Source organism: Chrysemys picta, chromosome 17, assembly GCF_011386835.1.
Source record: "Chrysemys picta bellii isolate R12L10 chromosome 17, ASM1138683v2, whole genome shotgun sequence".
Taxonomy (NCBI): Eukaryota; Metazoa; Chordata; order Testudines; family Emydidae; genus Chrysemys; species Chrysemys picta.
Window position 1 is genome coordinate 6,277,811 of NC_088807.1, and position 16,030 is coordinate 6,293,840.

The 16,030-nt window shown below is 59.5% G+C and overlaps 1 protein-coding gene across 1 annotated transcript; it reads left to right on the forward strand.

Annotated features, from left to right (window-relative positions):
- The first annotated feature begins 5,437 nt into the window (after positions 1-5,437).
- Positions 5,438-12,217, forward strand: LOC135976359 (uncharacterized). Its single transcript, XM_065571581.1, has 2 exons — positions 5,438-8,848; positions 10,030-12,217. Exons 1-2 carry the CDS (start codon positions 8,185-8,187, stop codon positions 10,275-10,277), a joined length of 912 nt encoding a protein of 303 aa, XP_065427653.1. The 5' UTR covers positions 5,438-8,184; the 3' UTR covers positions 10,278-12,217.
- The last annotated feature ends 3,813 nt before the right edge of the window (positions 12,218-16,030 follow it).

Sequence of the window (16,030 nt, forward strand, 5' to 3'; positions counted from 1 at the left end):
CCATCTGGCCCCTGGGCAGGGATTGGCTGGCTCAGGGGGCAGGCAATGGGACCTGGGACCTTTCCCCTCCAGCGGGCGCCAGCTCCCATCCGCCCCCTGACTCTGAGGGGAATTCCTCCCCTCCAAGGAGCTGACCCCGTCTCTCCCCCACCCCGAACACTCCCATGAGGGCAGCCAGGACGCAGAGGCCTCTCCCAGCCCCTCCCACCATACCCCATTTCCCCACCCTAGTCTCCCTTCCTCGACCCCGGGGCGGGGGGGAGCAGAGCGGGTTACCTGGGAGATGCAGGCCCAGGAGCTGGGAGTGGGACAGGCAAGGCGGGTCAGTGCCCTGGGGGGAGGGGCACGGGGGAGCCAGGGCTGCTCTCGGGGAGCTGTCCGGGGTGCTGAGGGAGGGGGTGGAAGCAGGGCGGGGGCGACCAGGTCCAGCTAGCCCATCCCCAGGCCGTCCCAGGACAGGGCTGTCCCCTACTGAGAATCCCAGACCAGGTACAGTCCCATCTGCCATCCCCTCTCCTGCCCCACCCAGGTTTCACCCCGATTAACCCATGGATCAGCTACAGGCGAAGGGCTGATGGAGGCCCTCCAGCCGCACACAGCGGGGCACCCCCTGGCTGGCCGGACTGGGGAACTGGGGGAACCCTTATTGTAGTGGTTGGGGGGGGCTGTGTAGCCAGGAGGTGCCATGTTACAGCTGGCTTGTGCCGTGTGGCCGTGATATTCTGGGAATAGAACCCATGAAGCCCTTAGGAACGTTTAAATAGGGTCTCAGCAGAGCTGGGTGGTGGGGAGCCCAGGGCTGGGCTGGATGGGGGCTGCGGGTCGGGAGTGAGAGGCACCGCAGAGCTGGGGGGGACCCCAGGGCTGGGCTGGCAGGAGGCTGCGGGTTGGGAGTGAGGGGCACCGGCAGAGCTGGGGGGCACCCCAGGGCTGGGCTGGCAGGAGGCTGCGAGTCGGGAGTGAGGGGCACCGGCAGAGCTTGGGGGGAGCCCGGGGCTGGGCTAGCAGGGGACTGGGGGGCCAGGAGTGAAGGGCACCGGCAGAGCTGGGGGGCACCCCAGGGCTGGGCTAGCAGGGGGCTGGGGGGCCAGGAGTGAGGGGCACCGGCAGAGCTGGGGGGGCGAGCCCAGGGCTGGGCTGGCGGAGGGCTGTGGGTCGGGAGTGAGAGGCACCGCAGAGCTGGGGGGGACCCCAGGGCTGGGCTGGCAGGAGGCTGCGGGTTGGGAGTGAGGGGCACCGGCAGAGCTGGGGGGCACCCCAGGGCTGGGCTGGCAGGAGGCTGCGAGTCGGGAGTGAGGGGCACCGGCAGAGCTTGGGGGGAGCCCGGGGCTGGGCTAGCAGGGGACTGGGGGGCCAGGAGTGAGGGGCACCGGCAGAGCTGGGGGAGCCCAGGGCTGGGCTAGCAGGGGAATGGGGGGCCAGGAGTGAGGGGCACTGGCAGAGCTGGGGGGAGCCCAGGGCTGGGCTAGCAGGGGGCTGGGGGGCCAGGAGTGAGGGGCACCGGCAGAGCTGGGGGGGCGAGCCCAGGGCTGGGCTGGCGGAGGGCTGTGGGTCGGGAGTGAGAGGCACTGGCAGAGCTGGGGGGAGCCCAGGGCTGGGCTAGCAGGGGACTGGGGGGCCAGGAGTGAGGGGCACCGGCAGAGCTTGGGGGAGCCCAGGGCTGGGCTAGCAGGGGACTGGGGGGCCAGGAGTGAGGGGCACCGGCAGAGCTGGGGGGAGCCCAGGGCTGGGCTAGCAGGGGACTGGGGGGCCAGGAGTGAGGGGCACCGGCAGAGCTGGGGGGAGCCCAGGGCTGGGCTAGCAGGGGACTGGGGGGCCAGGAGTGAAGGGCACCGGCAGAGCTGGGGGGCACCCCAGGGCTGGGCTAGCAGGGGGCTGGGGGGCCAGGAGTGAAGGGCACCGGCAGAGCTGGGGGGGCGAGCCCAGGGCTGGGCTGGCGGAGGGCTGTGGGTCGGGAGTGAGAGGCACTGGCAGAGCTGGGGGGAGCCCAGGGCTGGGCTAGCAGGGGACTGGGGGGCCAGGAGTGAGGGGCACCGGCAGAGCTTGGGGGAGCCCAGGGCTGGGCTAGCAGGGGACTGGGGGGCCAGGAGTGAGGGGCACCGGCAGAGCTGGGGGGAGCCCAGGGCTGGGCTAGCAGGGGACTGGGGGGCCAGGAGTGAGGGGCACCGGCAGAGCTGGGGGGAGCCCAGGGCTGGGCTAGCAGGGGACTGGGGGGCCAGGAGTGAAGGGCACCGGCAGAGCTGGGGGGCACCCCAGGGCTGGGCTAGCAGGGGGCTGGGGGGCCAGGAGTGAAGGGCACCGGCAGAGCTGGGGGGGCGAGCCCAGGGCTGGGCTGGCGGAGGGCTGTGGGTCGGGAGTGAGAGGCACCGCAGAACTGGGGGGGACCCCAGGGCTGGGCTGGCAGGGGGCTGCGGGTTGGGAGTGTGACGAACTGGGACTGTTCTTACTGTGGTGTGTGAATGCTGACAGGGGAGTGTGACTAGGATGGTCTGCATCGGGGGATGGGAGCCGGCCCAAGGGAACATACCTGAGCTTGTAACATGAGAACCCAGGAGGGGGTTGGAGGTCAGATGACTCCGGGGCCCGGGAAACTGAACAAAGGCTGTGGGAGGGGTCGCTGAAGGGGAGTGCTGGAAGCAGGCTGGAAGCAGGCTGGAAGGAGGCTGGAGAGATGGCTGGGAGGCAGAGATGGCTCTGACCCCCCAAGGGGGGTGGGCTGGCATGCCCTGGGACCCCAAGCTGGACCTAACTGAGGGGGGCCCTGTTGTCTGTGCCTGCAAGACCTGTCTTGGACTGTATTCCTGTCATCCAAATAAACCTTCTGCTTTACTGGCTGGCTGAGAGTCATGGTGAATCGCAGGAAGCCGGGGGTGCAGGGCCCTGAGTTCCCCAAAACTCCGTGACAACTGGTGGCAGCGGCGGGATCTACTGCACCCCGTGGACGGCGCTTCCTGCAGTAAGTGACTGGGGAGCAGTAAAACGAAGGGGGATTGACGGGGACCAGGCACGCTGAAGAGTGGGAGAGAGACGGTTATTACCCCTGGGAGTGTGTGACCAGCGAGAAGGACTTTTGCAGTAACAGGGTCCCCTGGGGGGATCGCAGCGAGTGGTCCCAGGGGCGGAGGAGTCTGCAGCTCGACCCTGGCAGAGAGGTGGTGACCTCGAGAAGGGCTGGCACACTAGGGGTCCCCCTGGGAACTGTGGGGAGCTGTGAGCACACAGGCCGGTGAGTGGCCAGCAGGAAGATGTATGCCAAGCGGCTTAAGAGCGACCTGGTGGAGCTGTGCAAGCAGAGGCGGCTGCGCATTGGGAGGCTCACCAAAGAACAGCTCATTGCCCAGCTGGAGGCGGAAGATCGCGCGAATGAACTGATCCCTGTGTCTCAGGGAAGCAGCCTGGCAAATGCAGCGCAGGCACCAGTGTCTGTCCCAGCTGGGAGTGGTCAGCCCGCTGCTGAGGGCTTCCCGAGACCCCTCCTTCCTATGCCTAGGGGAAGGGTGGGGAGGAGCCCAGCAAATACCGAAGGCGCTGTGACCCCCCCGGCCAGCAGGGGGTCCCCCCGGCGAAGCTCGCCGGCCAGCAGAGGAGCCTCCCGGCGACGTTCGGCATCCGGGGAGCGGAATTGGCTGGAATGGGAGAAAGAGCTAAAACTGAGGGAGCTGGAGGATCGTGAACAACAGAGACAGCATGAAGAGAGACAGCATCAGCGTGAAGAGAGACAGAGACAGCATGAACGGGAGGAGAATGAGAGACAAAGACAGCATGAACTGGAACTGGCGAGACTGAGGGGCAGCGAACCCCCGGCTGCGGTGAGTGAGGGGGGACCCAGGACTACACGGAGCTTTGATAAGTGCATCATGGCCCCATACAAGGAGGGGGAGGACATGGATGACTTCCTGGAGGCCTTTGAGACGGCCTGCGAGCTGCACCGGGTGGATCCCGCGGACAGACTCCGGGTCCTTACCCCCTTACTGGACCCCAAATCCGTGGCATTGTACCGCCAACTGGGAGAGGCAGAGAAAGGGGACTACGAACTATTCAAAAAGGCCCTGCTACGAGAGTTTGGGCTGACTCCTGAGATGTACCGGGAAAGGTTCCGGGGTCAAGATAAAACCCCTGAGATCTCATATTTGCAACTAGCCGTCCGCATGGAAAGATACGCCAGCAAGTGGGCTGGTGGGGCCCAGACGAAGGAGGACCTGATTAAACTGCTGGTACTGGAGCAACTGTATGAGCGGTGCCCATCCGACCTGAGGCTGTGGTTGGTGGACAGAAAGCCAGAGAACCCGCGACACGCCGGGCAGCTGGCTGATGAGTTTGTAAAGAGCCGGTCAGGGGGTGGCAGGGAGGAGCCCCAAAGGAACAGGCCCGCCGCGATGCAGAGAGAGAGTCACCCTGGGACCTCCCAAAGGGGGAATATGGGGAATCCCCTCCCACGGGGAAGGCCCAGCATCAGGGACAACCGACCGGCTCGAGGGGACCCACAGGACATGAGCTGCTATTACTGCGGCCGAAGAGGCCACGTTCGGGCCCAGTGCCCCAAGCTCAAGGACAGACTGAGCAGACCGAACCCGCATAGGGTTAACTTGGTAGAGGCCCAGACGGACGAGGGGCAGGCTTCTCACGCAAGAGGGGCTGGCAGCTTATCAACTGCTCAAGAGAGAGAAGGGCCCCAGGCCAGCTCCTCTAGGGGGCTGGATGCCCCAGACTCAGGGTTTTTGGTTTATACGGTGGGCGCGGGGCTGTCCCTCCGGAGAGAGTACCTTGTTCCCCTGGAGGTGGATGGGAGGAAGGTCAATGGATACTGGGATACGGGCGCAGAGGTGACGCTGGCCCGGCCCGAGGTGGTGGCCCCAGATCAGGTGGTGCCCAACTCCTACCTGACCCTGACGGGGGTGGGCGGAACACCAGTCAAAGTGCCCGTGGCAAGGGTACACCTGAAGTGGGGGGCCAAGGAGGGCCCCAAGGATGTGGGGGTACACCCGTATCTGCCCACTGAGGTATTGATGGGGGGGGACCTGGAGAACTGGCCAAGCAACCCCCAAAAGGCACTGGTTGTGACCCGCAGTCAGAGCCGGCGAGGGGCCCTGCGCCCTGGCCTTGGGGGGGGTGCCTTGCCTGAGGCGCAGGACCCTAACCTGGTGGGGAGGGAACGCCCAGGGACGCGGCTCAGGGAGGCTGCAGCTTCGGACCCAGCGGGCGAGAAAGAGCAGGTGGCCATCCCTGTCCCAGCTGCTGAGTTCCAGGCCGAGTTACAGAGAGACCCCTCCTTGCGGAAGATAAGGGACCTGGCCGACCTCAATGCGGTACAGACCATGGGACGAGGTGGCCGGAAAAGGTTCCTGTGGGAGGAGGGGTTCCTGTACCGAGAATGGGCTCCCCCAGGGAAAATGGAGTCAGGGGGGATCAGGAGGCAGCTGGTGGTGTTGAGTCTGAACTTTTGATGAGCTTAAACTTAACCCAGACTTGATGTCTCTGTCTGAATTTTTAATCAAAGCTCTGACCTGCGAACTACTCATGACACCCCCCCTCCCCTTAAGTAGCCATCTCCCCTTATCTCTTTCTGAATGTACATTTTAACCTGTTTTATCCTGTAGAATCTTGTTTGATTATGCATGACCATTATGATCTGTTAATCACTTTGTTTACTTCTGTGTATAAATATTGATGCTCACCCCTAATAAACTTGCCACACTTACTCTGAAGCCTTTCAAGCTAAGGATAGTGTGAGCCCGTTGATCAACGAATTGGTGTCTGGTCTCTGACAGATTGTGAGCCCATACCAACTCCGCACGAACTCGGGTGCTGGAGAGGTGAGTGAGGACTTGCTTTTTTACCTAACAATTTGGGGGCTCGTCCGGGATATCCTTCTGGTGCGGTGCCTCTGTCCAGTGGTCAGACCACTCATATACGAATTGGCAGGCGCCACGGGAGATTTCTCCCAGCCAATTCAATATTGAGGGGTCGTGTACTGGACAGCAGGGTAAACGCCAGTTGGAGGGCTCCTGTCAGACACCATGGGTCAAGGGACTAGCGTGCCTCTTGAGAGTCCGTTGGGGATTGTAAATAAGTTATGGAACGAAGGGAAACTCCCAGTACAGACAGGAATGTCTAGGAGAAAGTTGTACACACTGTGTGTAAGGAATTGGACTGGGTATACCGCGGTATTGGCCAACCCGGAGATGAGGTGGCCTTCGTATGGCTCTTTCGAACAGGCTGCCTTAAGAGGAGTAAGGAGCCAGATCGAAAAAGACCATCCGGGATAGTTATGTTACTGGTTTTGTTGGGACACAGCAGCAGAGCTGTGGAAATCTTTAAAAATTATGGCAGTCAGGTATTCTCCCGAGAGTGAACCCCCTCCATGTTATTTCGATGAAGGGTGTAAACCACGGCGTGTTTTGACTCGTCAGTTGGTCCCCACTGCCCCTGCCCCTATTCCTCCGCAGGGGGACTCTCTCCAGGGCGCAGAGGGGAATCTGCAGGACTCCAGGTCGGAATCTCTGCAGAGGGATAAGGGGGAAATGGAAGGGCACACCTCGGGAGGAATAATTACTAGGCAAATGATCAAGCAGATGCAGCAGGTTATATACCCCACCCCTGGGGACGCCCAGAGGGTCTGGTTGCATCCGCAGATACTTACACCAGGGACGAATACACCCCTGCACCACCAGCTCAGCCCGTTCCCCAGGCCTGGATCAACTACGGGCAACAGCAGCAGCTGCAGCAAACTCAGCCTCCTCAATGACGGTACCCCGGGGGCGAAGGCAAACAATGTGATGGTCTTATTTCCTTAATGTCTTTAGCCGGCAAAGAGCCTCGTCTAACCCTTTCAGTCCAGGGACTGCCTGTCTCCTTCCTCATTGATACTGGAGCTACTTTCTCTCTTTTAAATCATGCCCCCTCTCCCTGGCTATCCTCTGAGGTTAAAACTGCAACTGGGGTGGAGGGCAACCCACAGTCTCTGGGACTCACTTTGCCTCTAAATGTTATTTATGCTGATAAATGTTTTTCTCACCGTTTTCTTTTTTCCCCAGCTTGTCCGATCCCTTTGATGGGCCGGGATTTACTCTGTAAGCTTGAGGCTACTTTAACCTGCACTCCTGAAGGGGTAGGATTATTGATGACAGTGTTAGGAGATTCGGCCCCAACTCAGGGTAATTGGGAAACCCCCCCCCCTCTCCCCTGACCTCACTGACTTGCCTTTAACCCTCTGGGGAATTTCTGACACTGATGTTGGCCTGCTCCTTTCAGCAGAGCCAGTAAGGATTCAAGTGAAGCCCTCCTTAACCCCCCCCCGTCAGTCCCTCAATACCCCCTGTCGTTGGAAGCCCGGGAGGGCATCCGCCCCATTATCGAGGGATTCATTGCACAAAAGCTAGTCCGCCCTCAGCGCACTCCCTGTAACACCCCTATACTGCCTGTCAAAAAAGCCTCCTAAAAAGGACGGAGACCCTATTCGTTGGCGCTTTGTACAGGATCTACGGGTTGTTAATCAGTATGTGGTCCCTCTTCATGCAGTAGTTCCTGATCCAGCTACTATCATCAGTCAAATCCCCTGGGATGCTGAGTGGTTCACTGTTATTGACTTAAAATCAGCTTTTTTCAGCATTCCTGTGCACCCAGACTCTCAGTATCTCTTTGGTTTCACCTGGGAGGGACAAAGTTATGTCTGGCAACGACTTCCTCAAGGCTACAGAGACAGCCCCACGATTTTCAGCCAATGCCTCCGCCACGACTTGGAAGGCTTCACCAGTCCGCAGGGATCCACGTTAGTCCTATACGTAGATGACATCCTATTAGGTAATCGCGAAGAAGCTGCCCTCCGCATCGATGGTAAGGCACTTTTATTATACCTACACACCAGAGGCCACAAGGTAGACCCTAACAAGATTCAGTGGGTCTCACAGAAGGTCCGATATCTGGGCTTCCTATTAACCCCAGAGGGAAGACAAATGGACCCAGTCCGCATAAAGACTATCCAAAACTGCCCTCTGCCAAACACCAAGAAACAACTTCGAGGTTTCTTAGGATTAATTGGCTTCTGTCGCCCCTGGTTACCGTCCTGCGGGGAGTTAAGCAAGCCGCTCCACCGACTCACTTGCTAACCTTGCTCCTGACCCTTTGCAGTGGTCCCCGGACACAATCCAAGCCTTTCAGTTACTCAAGGACAGTGTGGCCTCCTCCATGTCTCTCCGCCCCCCCAATTACAGCAAACCCTTTCATCTTTTTGTCCACGAGAGGGGCGGAATTGCTAGTGGCGTCCTTACCCAGCTGAGCGGGCCCCACCATTTCCCGCTTGCTTTTTACTCTCAGCAGATCGACCCTGTCGCTCAGGGAACCCCATCCTGCACCCGGACTCTGGCAGCAGCTGCCCTGCTGATCACAAAGGCAAAGAGCCTGACCCTGGGTCATTTTACCACGGTTTGGACTTCTCATGACTTGTCAGCCCTTCTGCGTAGGGGCACAACCCAAGTCTTTTCGGCCCATCGTCAGCAACAGCTAGAGGCCGAACTCTTAGAAGACACTAACCTAATTTTTGAAAGGTGTGGGCCCCTTAATCCAGCTACCTTGCTTCCTGACCTGCCAGTCCTCCAGGATCAGCACGACTGTGTGGAAGTAGTTTATAGCATCTTACAGATAAGGGACAACCTGTTTGACGTGCCACTGGACAACCCTGATTGCATCCTCTTCTCGGACGGAAGCTCCTTCTATGTTGATGGCAAGCGTTTCACCGGTTATGCAGTCACCTCTGAAAGGGACATTCAAGAGGCCGCCTCACTGCCAGGCAACTGGGGAGCCCAAGCCGCCGAACTCTATGCCCTGGCCCGAGCTTGCCAGTTGGCCGCTGGTAAGACCGTTACCATTTTTACTGATAGCAAGTATGCTTTTGGAGTTGTGCATTGTCACATCCACCTCTGGAAGTTTCGAGGTTTCCAGACAGCTGCCGGTAAACCCATTCAGCACCTCCCCCTCATCCACAAGCTTTTGGACGCCCTCCAAGAACCCTCGGTCCTGGCTGTAGTTCACTGCTGGGCCCATACTAAAGATGATAGCCCCGTCACCCGTGGGAATGCCCTGGCTGACGCCTCCGCCAAGACGGCTGCCGTCTTACCCTTAGCCATGCCCACGTTGGCTATTGCAGCCTCCTCCTTTACTCCACCGCACCCCGTACCAGTACCCGCTGCTGAACTACAGTCGTGGGAGAGCCTCGGAGCCACTCTGGTCAAAGGGACCTGGCTTATGCCGGATGGCCGAGCCTGCCTCCCTCGCTCCACATACCCTGTGGCAGTTCGCTGGCACCATGATAAGGGGGGTCACTACGGCACGCACGCCCTTGTGGACACCATCGCTCGCTTTTGGTATGCTCCAGGCATTCAACCCTACTGCCTGTCAATTGTGAAAGCATGCAGCACATGTCAGCGTAATGGACCTGCTCCGCCTCTTAAAAAAATTAAGGGTGGAAGACCTCCGCCTGCTGCTCCATTTCAACATCTTCAAATTGATTTTGCAGATATGCCAAAGGCTTTTGGGAAAAAGCACCTCCTTGTTTTGGTTTGCCCTCTGACTTCCTGGGTCGAAGCTTTTCCTACTGCTAATTGTACTGCTGCCACAGTGGCGAAGATTCTCCTTAGAGACATTGTACCCCGTTTTGGCATCCCTCTCGTGCTTGACTCAGATCGCGGACCTCACTTTACTGGTCATGTCCTTGGCCGTTTAGAACAAGGACTGGGCATTTCACACTCCTTTCATACACCCTACCACCCTCAGTCTAGCGGGAAAGTTGAGCGTATGAATAGGGAGCTTAAGTTTACATTGGCTAAATACTGTCAGGAAACAGGATTAAAGTGGCCTCAGGTACTTCCCTTGGTCCTGTTTCACCTTCCTACTCACCCAACCCGTGTATTGGGATTATCCCCCTTTGAACTGCTCTATGGACACCCCCCTTTCAAAGGCGGGGCGCTACCACGTGCTGATGTTTCACTATTGGGAGGGGATCATATGACCGTGTGCCAGTTTCTCTCCCTACAGGCTCGCCTCCGTACCCTTTGGAAAGCCTCGCAGTTTTCCCAGACCGTGCCGCTGGAAGAACAGATCCACCCGTTCCAACCAGGGGACTTCGTCTGGGCCAAAAAGTTCATTCGTGGCGACACCCTCCAGCCGAGGTTTACTGGACCCCACCAGGTTCTTTTAACAACCCAGACTGCAGTGTTCCTGGAAGGACGCAAATCCTGGATCCACCACTCCCACGTCAAGCCAGCCGTAGTGGACCACAGTGACGGACCAGCAGCTCTTGCCACCACTGAGGACACTGCCTCCGACCAGTGGACCAGCTTACCTCTTTCAGACATCAGACTTAAATTGACTCAGAAAAAATGAGAGGACCTTTTATTCTGACAACTGTATGTTTTTTATTATGCCTTTTTAGTTTATTTTCTGCTTATGAAGATAATGCTTTTATTAGATATTCCCACGAGGTTAAAACTCGTATTTTAGGAAATAGAAGTAATTGCTGGGTATGTACTCAATTTCCAGTAAATGCAGAACAGGGACTCCCCTTCACACCCATTCCCCTGACCACTGCTAATATGACTTGGATGCCACTGGCTAGAGTAAAAGATCCAGTCCAACACAATCTTACATGGGACAAAACAGGAGTGCCAATTAACAGATATCTCAGGGTAACCAATCAGACAGGATCACTGTGTTTTGTTAAAGAAAAGGGGTCAACTTTTGTGGGAACAAGTAAATGCAACATGTATTTTAATGGCACCGCCTTTAGTAAAAATCTTGGCTTCAAGCCTTGCACATCCCACTTATCCCATATGTGGATCCCTCACCCCGATCCAACTTTTTCATGGGTGGGCAGGCCTTCAGAGTCAGCTTTTAAGAAGCCCTGCTCAGATCAAAAGGGTGTCCAACTAATTGCTAAGGGACATACGATTGCCTTCTACAACTGCTCAAGCAGTACTCTACTACACTGCCCTTTGAAAACACCACTACCAAATTGTGCCTCTGCAGTTCGCACAACGACCCCTCTGCGTTACCAGGGGAACAGTGGTCCAACGGGTGGTGGGTTACCCACTACTTTGAGAAATGGAATACCCGAAACGCATTGTATGGAACATACTGCGTGTGCGGGCCCAAAGCTTATTACTTTCTCTCCCCTGATTGGGCAGGGTCATGTTATTTGGCATGGCTAACACCGCCTTCTCGCATCTCCCTCACTCCCCCTCATTTTCCCCACGTTCGTAACATCCGTGAAACCTTCAGAGATATTAATATCCGTGATGGTTTGTCGTGGCAGCAGTGGGCTGGTCTCATTAGCTTGAGGGGTGGTGTCATCCGTCTACAGGGACTACTAGAATCTTTAACCAATGAAACTGCGACCCTATTTGAGAATCAGGCCGGGGAAATGTCCCAGCTGCGCCAGTTAGCTTTGCAAAACCGAATGGCTTTAGACATAATGTTAGCAGCCCAGGGAGGAACTTGCGCCCTCATAAATGAAGAATGCGGTGTTTTTGTAAATGACACCTACTCTGACACTTTTCAACGTACCAAACATCTAAGGGAAATAGCTAAGAACTACTCCTCTGGCCAGCCACCTTATGATTGGTGGGGAGCCTTATGGAATTGGCTGCCTGGATCTGGGTGGGTTAAAAACCTCTTGGTGGGTATTGTTGGGGCCATAGTAATCCTTATAATACTGTGTTGCTGTATTCAGTGTGTCCCCTCCCTCATAGACTCATGTGGGTCAGTTTATTCTTTTCCTACTTCAGCCAAGGGCCTTACTCTCTTCGAGTTGGCCCAGGCTGAAATTGCCAAGCGGCCCTTGGCTCCTTAAAATGGGGTGTAGCTTTTGGTAAATAGTTATCCCAAAGCTACAAATGGAGGAATGTTGAGTCTGAACTTTTGATGAGCTTAAACTTAACCCAGACTTGATGTCTCTGTCTGAATTTTTAATCAAAGCTCTGACCTGCGAACTACTCATGACACCCCCCCTCCCCTTAAGTAGCCATCTCCCCTTATCTCTTTCTGAATGTACATTTTAACCTGTTTTATCCTGTAGAATCTTGTTTGATTATGCATGACCATTATGATCTGTTAATCACTTTGTTTACTTCTGTGTATAAATATTGATGCTCACCCCTAATAAACTTGCCACACTTACTCTGAAGCCTTTCAAGCTAAGGATAGTGTGAGCCCGTTGATCAACGAATTGGTGTCTGGTCTCTGACAGATTGTGAGCCCATACCAACTCCGCACGAACTCGGGTGCTGGAGAGGTGAGTGAGGACTTGCTTTTTTACCTAACAGTGGTACCCCAGAAGTATCGCCGCCAGCTGCTGTGCCGGGCCCATGACATTCCCCTCTCAGGGCACCAGGGAACCTGGCGTACCCAGCAGAGGCTGCTACGGAGCTTTTACTGGCCTGGGGTCTTTGTTACTGTCCGACAGTACTGCGGATCCTGTGACCCCTGTCAGAGGGGGAGGAAGGCCTGGGACAAGGGGAAAACAGCTTTAGGACCCTTGCCCAGCATAAAGGATCCTTTCCAGAGGGTGGCCAAGGTTAAAAGGGCGGCTCTAAACCAAGAGAGCCCAAAGCACAGACCTCCAGACTGGAGCGCTGGAGAAGACCACAGCCCAGTTGGAACCCCAGAGGTATGGGGGTGGGAAAAGGGCACAGGCCGCATAAACCTTCCCACATGCGAACTGCGAGTGCCATCAAGCACCCCCGACCTAAGGGGGGGCGTGAAACTGGAGGGGCCTGGTGTAAGTCTCACCAAGGAACTGGAGGGATGCGGGGGCATCCATGGGAACGGGGGTAGGTTCCAACTTCCCCGGGTCACTGGCTAAAGTGACCCTGCTCAGTTCGGTCTCGAAGGGGGGAGAGATGTGACGAACTGGGACTGTTCTTACTGTGGTGTGTGAATGCTGACAGGGGAGTGTGACTAGGATGGTCTGCATCGGGGGATGGGAGCCGGCCCAAGGGAACATACCTGAGTGTGTAACATGAGAACCCAGGAGGGGGTTGGAGGTCAGATGACTCCGGGGCCCGGGAAACTGAACAAAGGCTGTGGGGGGGGGTCGCTGAAGGGAGAGTGCTGGAAGCAGGCTGGAAGGAGGCTGGAGAGATGGCTGGGAGGCAGAGATGGCTCTGACCCCCCAAGGGGGGTGGGCTGGCATGCCCTGGGACCCCCAAGCTGGACCTAACTGAGGGGGGCCCTGTTGTCTGTGCCTGCAAGACCTGTCTTGGACTGTATTCCTGTCATCCAAATAAACCTTCTGCTTTACTGGCTGGCTGAGAGTCATGGTGAATCGCAGGAAGCCGGGGGTGCAGGGCCCTGAGTTCCCCAAAACTCCGTGACAGGGAGTGAGGGGCACCGGCAGAGCTGGGGGGAGCCCAGGGCTGGGCTAGCAGGGGACTGGGGGGCCAGGAGTGAGGGGCACCGGCAGAGCTGGGGGGAGCCCAGGGCTAGGATACCCAGGGGCTGCGGTTGAGGACTGAGGTGACCAAACAAGCAGACTGTAAATCAGACACTGGGTTGTGTGCACACGCCCGTGCATGTGCGTGTGCAGGCGTGTGCAGGCGTGTGGGTGTATGTACCGTTGTTCCCGCTCTCTCACCGTCCAGCCGCCCAGGCTCTGCTATCGCTCTGTGAATGGAGCCCGGCTCCTGCCAGTCACCCCCCGCCCCGGCCCCACAGCAAAGCTGGGAGCGTAATTACTGCGTCTCCCCCCCTGCCCCCAGCGTGCCCTGGGGAGCAGAGAATTCTGATCAGGGGGCTGGTGGCAGGTTCTGGGACCGGGGTGGTGGACGTCGGGAGGTGGGGGCAGGTGGGTCGGGGTGTAAGGGACTCAGAGCTGGATGTTGGGAGCCAGAAGGGGGGTGGTGGGGGCTGAGTGATGAGACTCGGGGGCTGGTTTCTCAGGGCCCAGCAGGGAGCCGTGGGGATTTGTCTCTGTCTCTTCAGGGGACGGACAATGGCTGCGAAATTAGCACCGTTTATCGCAATAAAAGACATTGATCGACCAGGCATTTTCTGCTGTCTCCACTCGGTAACAAAGGCCCGGAATTGTTCGGGGGGAGGGGGGGAGGGTGTTTGATGGCGGCAGAAATCTGATGAAAGAGTTGAAACTAATTTGTTGTAGGCTGGGAGTGAGGGGCACCGGCAGAGCTGGGGGGGGACAGGGCTGGGCTGGCAGGGGGGCTGCGAGTTGGGAGTGAGGGGCACCGGCAGAGCTGGGGGGAGCCCGGGGCTGGGCTGGCAGGGGGCTGCGAGTTGGGAGTGAGGGGCACCGGCAGAGCTGGGGGGAGCCGGGGCTGGGCTGGCAGGGGGCTGCGAGTTGGGAGTGAGGGGCACCGGCAGAGCTGGGGGAGCCCGGGGCTGGGCTGGCAGGGGGCTGCGAGTCGGGAGTGAGGGGCACCGGCAGAGCTGGGGGGGGGGCTAGGCTGGGCTGGCAGGGGGCTGCGAGTCGGGAGTGAGGGGCACCGGCAGAGCTGGGGGGGGTGGGGGAGCCCAGGACTGGGCTGGCAGGGGGCTGCGGGTCGGGAGTGAGGGGCACCGGCAGAGCTGGGGGGAGCCTGGGGCTGGGGTAGCAGGGGGCTGTGGGTCAGGAGTGAGGGGCACCGGCAGAGCTGGGGGGAGCCCGGGGCTGGGCTGGCAGGGGGCTGCGGGTCGGGAGTGAGGGGCACCGGCAGAGCGGGGGGGGCGGGAGCCCGGGGCTGGGGTGGCAGGGGTTGCGGGTCGGGAGTGAGGGGCATCCGGCAGAGCTGGGGGGGGTGGGGGAGCCCGGGGCTGGGCTGGCAGGGGGCTGCAGGTCGGGAGTGAGGGGCACCGGCACAGCTCTGTACATGTGGTTGTGATGTGGGAAATAGCCCAGTCCTCCCCCACCACCCAAGAGGAGCCGGGACAAACACCTGCCCGGAGTTGAGGACATTTAAGGCTCTAACCTGGGAAGCGTCTGCAGCAGCGGAGCCAACCCAGGGCTGCCCGGGATCAAGGGCTGCCCAGCGCCGGAGCCGGGATTGACAAACGAGCCTGCGCTGCAGAGAGGCAGCAATGGGGGGGCTCCAACGCCCCCCACACTGACCCCCTCCACCCCCCCCACCACTCCGACTCCCTCCATCGGCCCCCACACTGACCCCCCTCCACCAGCCCCCACCACGCCGACTCCCTCCATCAGCCCCCACTGCCCCGGCCCCCCACCGCCCCGACTCCCTCCATCGCCCCCCACACTGACCCCCTCCAGCCCCCCGGACCACTCCGACTCCCTCCAACGCCCCCCACACTGACCCCCTCCCACCCCCCCACCACCACTCCGACTCCCTCCATCGGCCCCCACACTGACCCCCCTCCACCCCCCCCACCACTCCGACTCCCTCCAAACGCCCCCCCACACTGACCCCCTCCACCAGCCCCACCACTCTCCGACTCCCTCCATCGGCCCCCACTGCCCCGGCCCCCACCACCCCGACTCCCTCCAACGCCCCCCACACTGACCCCCTCCACACCCCCCACCACGCCGACTCCCTCCAACGCTCCCCCACACTGACCCCCTCCACCCCCCCCACCACTCCGACTCCCTCCAACGCCCCCCACACTGACCCCCTCCACCACCCCCACCACTCCGACTCCCTCCAACGCCCCCACACCTGACCCCCCTCCACCACCCCCCACCACTCCGACCCCTCCAACGCCCCCCACACTGACCCCCTCCACCACCTCCCACCACTCCGACTCCCTCCAACGCCCCCCACACTGACCCCCTCCACCACCCCCCACCGCCCGACTCCCTCCAACGCCCCCCACACTGACCCCCTCCACCCCCCCACCACGCCGACTCCCTCCATCGGCCCCCACACTGACCCCCTCCACCCCCCCCACCACTCCGACTCCCTCCAACACCCCCCCACTGACCCCCTCCACCACCTCCCACCACTCCGACTCCCTCCAATGCCCCCCACACTGACCCCCTCCACCAGCCCCCACCACTCCGACTCCCTCCAACGCCCCCCACACTGACCCCCCT

Bases quoted from the DNA above. Each gene is read 5' to 3' on its own strand.
- LOC135976359 (XM_065571581.1), top strand. From the start codon at position 8,185: ATGTCTCTCCGCCCCCCCAATTACAGCAAACCCTTTCATCTTTTTGTC. The intron at 8,849-10,029 runs GTAAGACCGTTA...CTCTCCCTACAG, and splicing joins AGCTTGCCAGTTGGCCGCTG to GCTCGCCTCCGTACCCTTTG.